This window comes from Lupinus angustifolius, chromosome LG13 (assembly GCF_001865875.1).
Source record: "Lupinus angustifolius cultivar Tanjil chromosome LG13, LupAngTanjil_v1.0, whole genome shotgun sequence".
Lineage (NCBI taxonomy): Eukaryota > Viridiplantae > Streptophyta > Magnoliopsida > Fabales > Fabaceae > Lupinus > Lupinus angustifolius.
In genome coordinates this window covers 12885022-12899277 of record NC_032021.1, presented here as the reverse complement: position 1 = coordinate 12899277, position 14256 = coordinate 12885022, and the positions used below count along the sequence as shown (strand labels likewise).

Genomic DNA, 14256 nt, shown 5'->3' with positions numbered 1-14256 from the left:
TTTGTGTTATTTGAACAAATTAATAGGGAGATTGCAAAATAAATAAATAAAAAATATTTACATACATACCAATAATAAATATAAAAATGAAAAAAATTATGATCTAAGAGGTATAATATTATCATATTTACTTTTATTTGATAATTTTAAGAAGAATATTTACATACATGGTACAAAAAAAAAAGAGTTAATTACACTAGCACCAGTGAGTTTTAGTGAAATTACATAAATCACTTCTCACTTTTCTACACCTACACAAATCTCCCATAGTTTTTATACTTTTATTATACTGACCACCACCTCATGATAAATAATGTAATATTTTAAACAAAAAAATGTGATAAAGGCAATTATGTTAAATAAAACATGATATATTGTGAGGAAAAATCCAAATAATATACAAACCAATGTATCATTATTATTTTTGGTTATAGAATGCATCAACAATTCTAAAGAGATATTGTTTAAATTGCTCTTATACTATATCGTAACGAACCAAACATAATAAAGAGGTATCAACTCATATATTATTTAGAATTGTCTCCACAATATACTATTTTTTTTTAACTTAATTGCATTCATCACATTTTTTGTTTAAAAAATTACACTGATTTTTCACGCAGAGGTGGTTGAAAGTATAAAAATGAAGGGGTCTGTGTAAGTGTAAAAGAGTGAAGTGTAATTTATGTAATTTCGCTCAAACTCAGGGATGTCAGTCTAATTTAGTCATAAATTTTTTTTAAGAAAGAAAATCTTGAATGATAAAATAGGAAAGTGACTGTTAAAAAGAAGATAGAAAGTGTCTTTTGACAAAAATACCCTCTTTTAAATCTAGATATTGAAAATTGAAAATATCTAATTTTGTAATTACACAAACGTATCTGATTTATACAAAGATAGTAGCCCTCCAAATTATTTATCGTGCTTGGCATTGTTAATTTGTTTTTATTCCCAAATTCCTTTCTTCAGTTTGATTCTCACACACCCGGAACTCTTTCTTCTGTTTCACAGCTACCTTGCCACCTATCTTCCCTATTCTCTCACCTGCAATCACCAACCTTCATTAACAACAATCACATCGATTTTGGTATTACCCTTTTTCTTCAAATAAAAACTTTAGGATAAAAATACAATACGATTTTGGGTACTGTCTCAAATTGCGGTTTGTGCCAAATTTTTATATATATTTGTATCTATCAGTATTTTTCCTTGCCCCTTTTGCATGCATCTTATTCTTATTCCGTTTACAATTTCACTAATGTTGGTGGGTGTTATTTTCTTTCATATACTAAGATTTCAATAATTTATTTGTTGTGTTAATCTAAACTTTTATTTATGAGTGGGTTTTGCTGAAACTCAGTTTTTGTTGGAAGAGTTTGATGATATGAATTCATAATTTTCCTTTGGTGCCATGGGTTTATGTTTTCTGTTTTTCTTTTTGTTACTTGCAATGAGACAATTGAAAATAATTACTGGCTAATGTTCATGTTTTTATTTTCAAATATGATGATTTTGTAGTCTTATTCTCATTTTGTATTGGGCGTTTTTCATGGTTCAGTGTAGGAAGCATATACTATGTCTTTAGTGCATAGGTCTTGATGAGTTTGGAATTTTTTTAATCCATTTTGTGTTGGTTTTCAAATCCTGGAAACAACCTTTGCCCTAGAAAGGCTGTGTAAGTCTACTCTACCAAGACCAGACTAGGTGGGAGACTCGTGAACCGGACTGCCCTTGTTAATTCATTTTGTATCAGAAGTTTGAATCGGAAATTATGAGATCAGATTTCGGACTTTTTGATTGACTGCAGAATTTAATTTCCTTTCCTTTTTGGCCAGCAATGCATTATCAGTACTTTGTTATTATTATGTAGAATTATTATTTGCTCGGCTCTGTTAATTTAGTTTGTACTCTTACTGTAGTAACGTTTTTAAACATCTCGTTTTTACTCACTAGAATATGATTTGATTACATGCTGACACATTCGTAGTTGAATAATGGCTGTTGAGGCTTCTGATAAACCACATGTATCAGATGGTTTTGATGATGATGATGATGCACCAATTATTTTCAAAAGGAGCACAACATCTAAGAGAAATGTTCAAGGTTCTAACGCGCCTACTTCAAATGCCCAAGGTTCTAGTTTACAGAAGGGTAAGATTATCCCATCTGGTATGGTGTTACCGAAAAAATCTTCTGAAGGCATCTCAAGAGCATCAACATCACATGTTAAGGCCTATCTTGTGAACTCACCTATAGCAAATTCAAAATCACCAATAGGTTATAAACCAAAGCCTTCTCTGGAACGGAAAATTCCGAGTGATGTTACGAAGGAAAATAGTTCTATCATGCATCTTACTAAGGACAATTGTGAAGATTCTGAGGATGAGTTGGATAATAAACCATTAAGTGCTAGGTTGAAGGTGAACTCTAACAATGCTATCAAAGCAAACCTTGCTGTTGTCAAGAAATCTTCTGAAGACTCCGATAATGTTGATGACAATGATGATATCCCGTTGTCAGCAAGGTTGAAGAATCGTAATTTTGGAACATCTAGTAGTAAGTATGACAACTCTGATCAGAAGAAACCAATTTCAAAAGTTCAGAAAGGACCACAAGATGGTTCCAATGCTAGTATTAATCAGGAAAGGCCATCTACTTTGTCAGTTAAGAGGCCACTGGATAATACTGATTCCCTGTACTCGTCAATTAAGAAGCCAAAACTCTCAGTTCTAGATGCATCAATCAGCAATAAGAAAGTACCAATAAAACCTGAGCCAAAGGTAGAGGATGATGATGATGATGTTCCTTTTTCCCAAAGAATGAAGAAGTTGTCCGAATCATCTGATAAATCATCTTCTTTGAAGAAGTCAAAAAATGTTATTAAAGTTAATAAGGCTGGTTCATCTTTTAAGAAACAGGCCACAAAGTTCAATAAGTTTTCCAACAACTCAGAATATTCCAAATCTACTAAACTTCTTCCTAGCTCTGGTGATGGTCAGAAAAAATGGACTACTTTGGTTCACAATGGTGTCATTTTTCCACCTCCATATCAGCCCCATGGGGTAAAGATGCTCTATAAGGGAAAACCAGTGGTTTTGACTCCTGAGCAAGAGGAGGTGAGACGTTATCTCTGAACCAGTTAATGATTTTGGCTGATTGTTTGCTCCTGTTCTTTTTTGGTTATTGAGGTTACTTACGTATTTCTATGCAATAGTTTCTCATATTATATAGTCTTTCCTGAGCTTCTGATCATATTATGAACTTTGATTCTATATACAGGTTGCTACAATGTTTGCCGTCATGCGAGATACAGATTACATGCAAAAGGATAAGTTCAAGGAAAATTTTTGGACTGACTGGCGCAAGTTGCTAGGAAAGAATCATGTCATTCAAAATTTGGATGATTGTGACTTTACTCCAATCTATGATTGGTGCCAAAGTGAAAAGGAGAAGAAGAAACAAATGAGTTCAGAAGTAAGTTTCGTGATGAGATTATGTACCTTCATTTGATAATAATAGAAATTGACATATCAAAGCATCATTTGCATTTATATGTAGATGTGAGTTTGCTTCCAACATGCACATGCAGAGATTTGTTGATTTGAGATCTAATTTTGATTGTCCGCAATAGTTCTGTATTGTTCAAGTTATTTAAGTACTGTGTACCATTGTTCATACTACAGATTTTATTTATTAAATGCACCTGATAATTTTTATTGATTCGTTGACAATCTTTTCAAATGCAGTAGAAAGACACTAGGTCAGTTTATAAGGTTTTTGGAAAGTGGATTTGGAATATTCTGTATTAATAGAAGATTTGTAATATTTCAAATGTTTCATATTGAGATTGGGAGCAAGTTAGAGACTAACTCTTGAAGTGGATCCCTTCTCTATATACATGGCTATGTGTATTGTGCCAAGTTTGTAAATGGTGACCCATTTTGTTTTCTTTTCATGCAGGAGAAGAAGGCCCTGAAGGAGGAGAGAGCTAAACTAGAAGAGAAATACATGTGGGCTATTGTTGATGGTGTTAAAGAGAAGGTTCAATCTTCTCTCTCTCTCTCTCTCTCTCTCTCTCTCTCTCTCCACCCTCTTTCCTGAGAGTTGGATTCTGCCTTAGATTTTGTCCTGAGAGTTAATGGCCTTCTACTTCCTTGACCATGCCATTATTTTTGTGAATGTCAAAGTATTGCATTACCTTCTCTTGACTTAGCATCCTTAAGCAGCATGTGTGGGGCTTTAAATTAAAAGGTTTTGCGGTTTTTTGTTGTTTTATGTGCTATATTTTATTACAGCACAATGCTATGAATTGTCAACGGAAGTCTTTCACAGTTTTATTACTGAATGGGCTTTGTGTTTCTGTGTTCATAACTGCTTTCAGAAAACATTTGCTTTCAAAGGGTTGTTATATTTCATCACTTTTTTTTTTTAATCCTGTTTAATATTGTGACCTTCTAAGAGCGTGAGTTTGGTGCAATAGTAAGGTTGCTTGCCTTGTGGCTTTGAGGTCATGAGTTCAAATTCTAGAAACAACCTCTTCGCGTAAGGCTGCATACATATTCCGTTCCCATAACCCACTAGGGAGCCTTGAGCATCGGGCTGTCCTTTAATATTGTGACCTGTATTCCAACTTTTAATTTTGAAATGTCTTCCAAACTTTTATGTTTTAGTTTGAAATGTCTTGCCAACTGTCAGATTCAAATTTATTCATTTACAAGTTAAATTTGAGACTAATTTTCTTTCAATTCTTGTTTTAGGTTGGAAACTTTAGAGTTGAACCACCAGGATTGTTCCGAGGCCGTGGAGAGCATCCTAAGGTTGTTATATACTTCGACCGGAAATTGATACATCTAGAATTGTAGAATGTTCTTAGATGTAAAGGATTTCATGAGTGGCTCTATGTTAAGAATTTTGACAAGCTTCTATATTTAATGGCTTCTACTTCTTACTGTTTGCAATTTATGTTATTAGATGGGAAAATTGAAACGCCGGATCCGTCCAAATGATATCATAATCAACATTGGAAAGGACGCACCAATTCCGGAATGTCCTATTCCTGGAGAAAGGTATGATTCTTCTGAACCCTCTTGGGGGGAAATTTTCGAAGGCAAAAGAATACTACAAAGTTGAAAGCCAATGTTATATTTTAAAAGTCATTGTGCTGTGGAACCTTTGCAGTTGGAAAGATATAAGACATGACAACACAGTTACTTGGTTAGCCTTCTGGAATGACCCAATCAATCCAAAATTATTCAAATACGTGTTTCTGGCAGCTAGTAGTTCATTGAAGGGGCAAAGTGACAAGGAAAAGTATGAGAAAGCTAGGATGTTGAAGGTGCTTTCATGCTTCTTCTTTTTAATTTTATTAGCTTTTATGAATTTCGTTTTATCACATGATATTTTGAAATGAAAGAATTTGTTTAATTCGTTTTATCACTAGTGCAGGAATATATAGGGAACATTCGAGCTGCATACACAAAAGATTTTATGTGCAGAGATATTACTAAACAGCAAATAGCTGTTGCTACTTATCTTATCGATAAACTAGCTCTGAGGGCTGGCAACGAGAAGGTATAATATCCTCAGATAAGCTTGCTTACTTTCATTGATGCTCACTTCAAATCACCCCCTTCATCGTATAACATATAAGATGTACATGAATAGGTCAAGATACATGCATACGAGAAACATATTTGTTATGCATTCTTATTAAATTTGTATGTCAATTTGGCTGTTATTCTGCTTGCTAGATTCAGTCAAATGCCTGAAGTTTTAAAGAGGAAATAAAATTTATTTACCGCTTTATTAGTATCTTATTGTATTAACCTGTGATTCTATAATTCGTTGAGAAGATGTCACCTAAACTAGGACAACATTCCGAGTTAGGTTGTCACTAAATTATGCTTATTCCATTGGATGACAATTATTTGTGATACTACATCTATCACTTACTTTTGGCATGTGACTTGTGATGTGGGCTAGTCCATAAAAATATGTCTCTCATTATTCAGTTATATTATAACCTTTGTAAGTTCAAATTCTTTCATGTTCGTTTTATAGAAAGTACATGTGAACAATCATAGTTCAGTTAATGCTTAAAATGTGAGATAGTCATGAGTAATTTAAATTCTCATGTAAAATGAATGATCTGATGGGCAGATTGATTTCCTTTTTAACTTGATTGATTTTGTTTGTTGCTTATTCACACATGCAACTGTTTTATTGCATCTGAAAATTGTTATAATCTATTTAATGATTTATTTATGCATTTCTAATTGTCAATTCTATTGTTCGAATTTTTTCTCTTTCTGCTTTATCAAGTGAGTTAATATGTGAAGTTGTTCGTGAATCATGGATGGTAATATAAATACTATTTGATGTTGTAATGCAATCATACAAATTTTAGTTGTTCATAATCATGTCAGTGATCAAGTTGATCTCCCCCTTCTAGGACATTCAGTTAGTGGTTGTTTGACTTCATAAATGCAAGGAATATTAATCATAAACAGGGATAACAATACCATATTTATTATAGGGACATGCAGTTTTAGTGCTGTTTGGCCAAATGTTAGGAATTTATTACAAAAAATGGAAACTTACCATAATGCAGTGATTAATATATATTGTAGGGTGTTGTAAGTATGTCATTCACATATGTGCTCAAACATTAACTAAAAAAAATATTTATTTCTCGATTTCGTTTCCTTAGGATGATGATGAAGCTGATACAGTAGGTTGTTGCACATTAAAAATAGAGAATGTGACAGCAGAAGCTCCAAACAAGCTGCAGGTATTACAACTTCTCATTATCTTTTATTTTGTTGTTTGTTGGTGATGAATTGGTGGTCCTTAAGTTTGCAGTTTTTTTAGCGCAGCTATGTGTGTCTGTCTTAAACTGTTTTAACGTTAGCTGATAATACTTATGGTACGTGATCATGGTTCCTCTCTGGTTTAATGCAGTTTAACTTCCTTGGTAAAGATTCAATCAAGTATGAAAATACAGTCGAGGTGGAACTTCCTGTTTATAATGCAATTTTAAAGTTCCAAAAAGGTAGGAAACTTGTTCTTATTTGTATAATATATATTGGCTGAGATTGAGGCCATGTATCTGATTTTCTTAATCATCAGATAAACAACCTGGTGATGATCTTTTCGACATGCTGGATACAAGTAAACTAAATGCTCACCTGAAGGAACTCATGCCGGGCCTGACAGCAAAAGTTTTTCGTACATTCAATGCATCTATCACATTGGATGACAAGGTAAATAAGTGCTTTGACATGAGTAACCAGGAATTTATTTTGTTTCAAAATGCTTCCTTTGTATCTTGCTATTTTATGTGGGACTTTGAAGATGAATATCCTTCTCCTCTCAAAAAAATAAAAAAATCAATACTATTGAAGTTAAAAACTTCAACCACATTAATTACAAGAGTGAATACCCAGTTTGGTTCTTAAAATTCATGTGTACCAATTTTGTCCCTGAAAAAGTACAAGTCCAAACTAGTACTCAAAGATCGCGATGTGAGTCAAAATAGTCACTATCACTGGTCATACAAAATGCTATAAATGACCAATTTGACCCACATTTGATATTTTTGGAAACTATTTTGAATTTTTCAATTTTTCAGGGACCAAATTGGTACATGTAAAAATTTTGAAGGACCAAAGTCAGTATTAACTATAATTATAAAGTTAGAGTTCCACCCTATACATTTCTTCTTCCTTAAAAATTCTGCACCAAGACCTTTATGGTTTGTTTTATTAAAAAAGTTATGATTTGTACAATGGTTTCCCTTAATTGATTTTATTTTGCTATGTATTTTGGACTTACATATTTAATTTTCCTGGAATTATGTGAGAACAGTTGAATAAGGACACTAAAGATGGAGATGTTGCGGAAAAGATTGTTGTTTATAATCATGCAAACAAACAGGTAAATTGGCTCCATATTGGCTTTTCCATACAAATGATATCGCACTTATGTATTTAAATCGTTGGCATTTATGTCCTTTTCTTAACAGGTTGCAATCATTTGTAATCATCAACGTAGTGTTTCAAAATCTCACACTGCACAAATGTCGAGGTTGACTGAAAAGATTGATGAACTTCAGGTAATGAGAATATTTGATATTTAGCTACCTTAATCGAGCTTTAATTTTGAGAAGACTTGCCTTGTGGCCTGTAAACATATAATCAGAGCTTCTTTACTCTTTTAATTGTAGGCTGTTTTGAAGGAGCTAAAAGCAGATTTGGACAGAGCAAGGAAAGGAAAGCCCCTTCTAAAGAGTTCAGATGGAAAGACAAAAAAGAATTTAAATCCCGAAGCGTAATGCAGCTTTCTTGACATCTCCATAGACTATAAATATTAAATGTGATGCATGATAGTGATTTATGTAATCTGCAGGTTAGAGAAAAAGATTGCTCAAACCACTACAAAAATTGAGAAGATGCAACGAGACATGAACGCAAAAGAAGACCTAAAAACCGTTGCATTAGGCACTTCCAAGATAAACTACCTTGACCCCAGGATCACAGTGGCTTGGTGCAAGCGGCATGAGGTTCCTATTGAAAAGGTATGTTCCTCTTAAATTGTTTGTTATATTAATTCTTCTTATATTCTGTTCTGAGTTCTCAATTTTGGTAAGTTTCATGGGCATGGTTCATGAATATATATAGAGAATAATGTATCTCTTTATATAAGGAGATAATTTATCTACTCTAGCCAGTAAAAATGTGACATGTGTGTTATTTTGTTTATTTTTTAAAATATTTTTATTGAAAATGATGAAACACGACACATGTCATGATTTCACTGGCTGGAGGAGATAACTTATCTCCTTATACAAGGAGATACTCCATTCCCTAATATATATATATATATATATAAATATATATATAGGATTTGATTCAGGTGAGAACAATTGTTATTGTTAGAAATGAAAACAGTTTATATGAACCACTGAATCTTATTTGAATGGTCAAGATTAAAAGTTAAATGCAATGATTTTTTTAACTCATTATAAGACCACTAACTTACTTTTAATCCTAACCATGTATGTATGATTGTCAGGCCCAAAGTTATTCTTCTCACATTTTTATATGAGAATTGTTCTCATTTGATTCACTCCATGTATATACACACTTCCAACTACCCTGTTTGTCTGCTTGCTTATTGGCTGGATGCAATGTTGCCTCCAATCAAAATGAGAGTAGTAAATGTGAGAAATTCATTGGTACTCCCAGAATAAGAAAATGTTCCTATTCTAAACCATTCAACATGTTTCACCACAATTATGACATTTATAATAGGGAAGATTATATTGACTTCAAACCTTAATTATACATGGCATGTTTCAAAATTTCCACTCACTTTCCTTTTAGGGGAGGTTAAGTATAATTTTATTATCACCCTTCATCGGAGATGAGAGTTATGACAACATGAATGTCTTGGGAGTTAAGCGAAACCTCATAGGAGGTCGGTATAATTTCTCCCGAAAAATATAATTAAAGTGGAAGATAGTGATGACTGACATAACTGAGATGGTGAACATGTAAAGAGTTCCTTGCTCCAGAAGTAATTAGGAATTTGTCAGTGTAAATATCTTTGCCGATAGCTAGTTCTGATATGCTTGATTTTGGCGTATGACTTTCGAGCTCTTATTTTCTCACTCAAGTGTTGTACCTGAAATTTTCAGATTTTCAACAAATCTCTTCTGGCAAAATTTGCTTGGGCAATGGATGTAGATCCAGACTTCAGATTCTGAGATCTACGGATAGAGGCATGCCTGTTATGTGGCTGAGAAAACATTTCTTTTATTCATTTATTTTCCATAAAATAATTTTTCTTTCTCTTTGTCAATTTTAGCGGAAATTTATGTTGTATGTACATCTAATCTAATTGTGGGGTGAGTTGTCCACTTGAGGAATGGAAACACAATTCAGGCAAATAATATGTAAAATCGAGTTTTTTTTGGTTTCCCACAGGTATTCTCGCACTGGAGGTAATCCTATCTGAACCGGGAACATCCACATGTACGTGGGGCTAACTCTCCTAGCGAACATTTTTTTCATCCATAAGACTCGAATTCGAGACCTTGTTTAAGGGGAATCAAGCATGTATAACTTGAACCAACGCTCGTTGGTTGTAAAATAGAGTTAGAGCTAACAAAAATGATTTTGATTCATTTGTTGTTAAGGCTTGTTGTTAATACTATTCATGTGATGAGTATCTTTGTACTAAACTACTAAAGTTGCTTTTTGAAATTATTTTTGCCTATCTTACCGAGTCTCTTAAGGGTTTGTGAGTAAGTTTGTTTCTGCAGGGAAAGAATGAAAGGGAAGTGAAAGTTAAAGAGTCATCTTGTAATTCATAGTTTTTAATACTTTTCATTCTTTCTATTACCCTCTAAAAACTAATTTACAAGAATATCTAATATGTATTTCACAAATCATTTTAGGGATAAAATAGTGAGTATTATTTATTCTTATGTTAACATAAATTTATTTTTTCATTACATCAACTACCAACAATTTAACAATACTCTTTATGACAATTAATTGGAAAATTACGCGGGCACATGACTTCCTTTATTTCGTAAGAATAAATAAACAATACCCACTTTTTAATTCCTAAAGATGCAATTTCTAATCAAAATTTGTATCAAATAATCCACTATCAGAAAGCCATAATCTATCAACGAATTACTTGCAAAATGAGCATCAAATTGATCTCAGTTGCTCAAAATGTATTTAATCATTCATGATTACTCCATAAGGTGGGTGTCAGCTTGACTAACCAATTAATTGTGTGTAATTAGTTTCTCAGGAAGTGTCATCAGTTTTGATATTAATGCGAGACTTACACTTTAATATGGGGAGGGGTTTAGACAGCAGTTTTGATAGATTTTTAGGTAAAAAAATCCAAATCCAAAATTAAATTTCGGCCCAGTTTATACTAAAACATCCGATCTGAATATTATATGCAGTTTGGGTCTGTTTGAATAGATTTTTTAATAAAAGATTGAGTCTCTATACATACATTTCAAAAATCATAAACATGACTAAAATATTAAGTCTATTACACTTTAAAGTGACAAGTCATGTTAATATTAATATAACTTTGTCATAATACTGTTGCCATACAAAGACATGAAATCACATGTCCATAACTTTGTTCATACCACCATGTTAATTTAACCAAACAAATATTGTATAAATTTAAAAATACCATATATATAAAAGACGACAACATAATTAGGACCATGACAACGAGTAAAGACATACCCATAACAAGAGATGTTCTCATTAAAAACACAATTTGATATACTGACAATTGACATTGATTTCGTCATTCATTGTGATTGTATTGTATATAAGAAGAAAGCATATCTAACAATTTAATTATATTTATCAAAATAAATAGCATCTCTACTAGGGGTGAGCAAGACCTGGTCTGACTTGTAGACCCGTCTCAACCCGATGACTTAGGGATGGGTCTGACCCGTCTCAACCCGATGACTTAGGGATGGGTTTGACCCATCCAAATAAATAAAAAAGGACAGACCCGCCGTCAAAAAAAGATGGGTTAAGGTCTATGTCTGGGTCACCCAACTCGTCCCTTATAGTTATATATCAAAAGTAATTGAATAAGTATCTATCAAGACCCATTATGTTCAATTCACATAACTCAAATACCTACAAGCCCACACAACATATCCACACCACTTATCATATGATATTTATTCCTTACCATTTTTTCATTGTTTAATTATCCTTGATAGTGAAGGATTGTTGCGACAAGAGTGAAGGATACTGCGATGCTTAAGAGTTAGTTATTTTTATTCTCCATTGCTTGTTTTTCCCCATTTCAATTCTCATGTGTTTTTTACCATTTACAAGAAAACTTCAACTTATGTTGACACTTGACAGTTTAAATTATTCTGAAATTTTCCATGTCTTCTATAATTTTCAGTCACGTGATTGTGATAGTTTTAGTTTGAATGATGCAATTTACGGTTTGTAGTTTATATACTGATGTATGTGAGATGCAGGTTTTAGTTGAGTTTACATATAGATTGTGATAATTTTGATTGTGCATGCTTAAAGATTTGAGGAAAAAAAATCCGCGTTTGTCATTTTGTCTTTTTCCAACCTGGACCCGTCTCTATCTTGACCCGTCTTATTTTGGACCCGTACCTCACACGTCCCATCCTAATTAGGGACGGGTTTGGGTTCAAAAATTGATCCGATCTATATTTAGGAACGGGTGAGGGACATGCTTAACCGTACCAACCCGTCCCACACTCACACCTAATCTCTACACCATAAATTTTTTACCTACCGTGAGAATATATTACTTAGCGGATACATATTTTTTTAGTCATAGCAAATGAACATTACTCAATCTACCATATGAGTAATTGATTGTTGAATTTGCATTTTAGCCTATTTCATAGCATTATTGACTGCTGTTTGAAACACTTAAACTCACAACTTTGTGCATATTCATAATAAGCCAAATTAATGCAACCCAATTTGGATCATTCTCGTTCCTAGAGTTGGATCCAAAATCTGTTCTAGACCAAACAATTTTTAAAAAATTTTTCCAACCCAATCCAATTACATTCGATTTTTGTAATTTTAGTTTATTGTGGTCGGGTTTCGATTTTAATCCCATCGGCCCACAATTTTGAATCGAACTAAACTGAAAAATTTGGGTTGGTTCCACAGTTTGGTTAATTTTTTCAAAAACTTTTTATAATGAGTTCAATTCATGATTTCTTGGGGTCTACAACCACGTAAACCGAACCACGAAACCAATGAAAAATTAGGTGATACTTAATATTATGCAGTATAGAATTGAATCGAGCTAAACTGAAAAAATTGGTTAGGTTCTACAGTTTGGTTAATTTTTTTAGAAACTTTTTATAATCGGTTCAATTCATGATTTCTTGGGGTCTACAACTAACCACATGAGCCGAACCACGAAACCAATGACAAATTAGGTGATACTTAATACAATTCAGTATGATTCATCCTCTATCCCTTCAACTGGTATAAACAAAAAGTAACTAAAGAAGTTTTTGTAACATTTGAGTAAAAAAACTCTAGATAGTATTTTTCTATTCATAGCAAAATATCAAATTTTACATGTACATGAAAAAATATAACATTTTTCATTAAAAAGGTGAACCAGTAAATCATATCATTCATGATTGGTTCGATTTAGTTCCAACAATGAAAAACAATATAAATTGGAACAAACCACCCCCTTTTGTTTTATTTGGTTCCTATACTATACTGAAAGTGTAAAGAGTGAAGACTTGCATATTTGAAGTTGACCTTGGTTTTGATGAAGACAATGGACATACAAAGAAAGCTTGAAGATCTTGCAACAAATAACAAGCCGAAGACTCAAGGATCACATCTATAGACTTAGGACTTTGTAAGTTTTACTTTACTAGAAGTCTTTAGATGATTGCCTTAGATCGAGTCTAGGCTAGGTAAACCTAGGTGGGAGTCTTACAAGAACTAAAAATGAACAAGACTAAAATTGAGACATAACATCTAGAAATTATACGATAAGTAAGCTCATGCATTTATATACATGGTTTTATGCATTAAAGGTTACCATATTTGAAAAAACATGTATTGTATGATCACATGTCATATAGGTAGTTTACCATTCATTATGAAAGCAATATTCATACAGTATAATTGATTATCGAAATTACAGTAGCTAACCAATATGAAACATTTGATGCGTTAATCGATTAAGTCATTGGTTAATCGATTAAGATGTAACAAAAAAGTCCAAACACTGGTTAATTAAAACTAAGCTTAACCGATTAAGTGTAGTAATTTTCAGTTCTGCGCAATATATCAGAAAAGTAGAAAAAGTAACCTCTACACCTATTTCATCCCCCATTCTAGGTGTGTTCTGTCCTGCTAGTATCCAACAAGTGGTATAACAGCTAGTACAAAAGTGCTAGCATGACCGCGTATTCGTTTGATTCTAAGGGAAAATACTATGTGTTCCACTAACCCTTTTGGCGGTGATGGTGCATCCATCAACCACCCTCCGATATTTAGTAGCGAGGGGTGCACCTACTGGAAAGTGCACATGAAGATCTTTATCGAGGTGATTGACATGGATATTTGGGAATCCGTGATCAATGGTCCTTTCATTCCATTCCACTTGGTGGACGATGAACCTCAAGAAAAGCTGAAAAGTTTTTGGACCGATGATGAACGT

At 33.0% G+C, this 14256-nt stretch overlaps 1 protein-coding gene across 1 annotated transcript; it reads left to right on the top strand.

The window, feature by feature from the left end:
• LOC109325933 (DNA topoisomerase 1 alpha-like) lies at positions 948–9856 on the top strand. The gene is made up of 16 exons (XM_019558551.1): positions 948–1087; positions 1988–3116; positions 3280–3474; positions 3961–4041; positions 4758–4817; positions 4972–5066; positions 5179–5335; positions 5446–5571; positions 6710–6790; positions 6961–7051; positions 7129–7262; positions 7867–7935; positions 8024–8113; positions 8225–8328; positions 8407–8575; positions 9698–9856. Exons 2-16 carry the CDS (start codon positions 1995–1997, stop codon positions 9764–9766), a joined length of 2643 nt encoding a protein of 880 aa, XP_019414096.1. The 5' UTR covers positions 948–1087; positions 1988–1994; the 3' UTR covers positions 9767–9856.

Coding starts and splice junctions, on each gene's coding strand:
- LOC109325933 (XM_019558551.1), top strand. CDS start 1,995: ATGGCTGTTGAGGCTTCTGATAAACCACATGTATCAGATGGTTTTGAT. Junction 5,067..5,178: donor TGTCCTATTCCTGGAGAAAG/GTATGATTCTTC, acceptor GAACCTTTGCAG/TTGGAAAGATATAAGACATG. Junction 7,052..7,128: donor AATTTTAAAGTTCCAAAAAG/GTAGGAAACTTG, acceptor CTTAATCATCAG/ATAAACAACCTGGTGATGAT.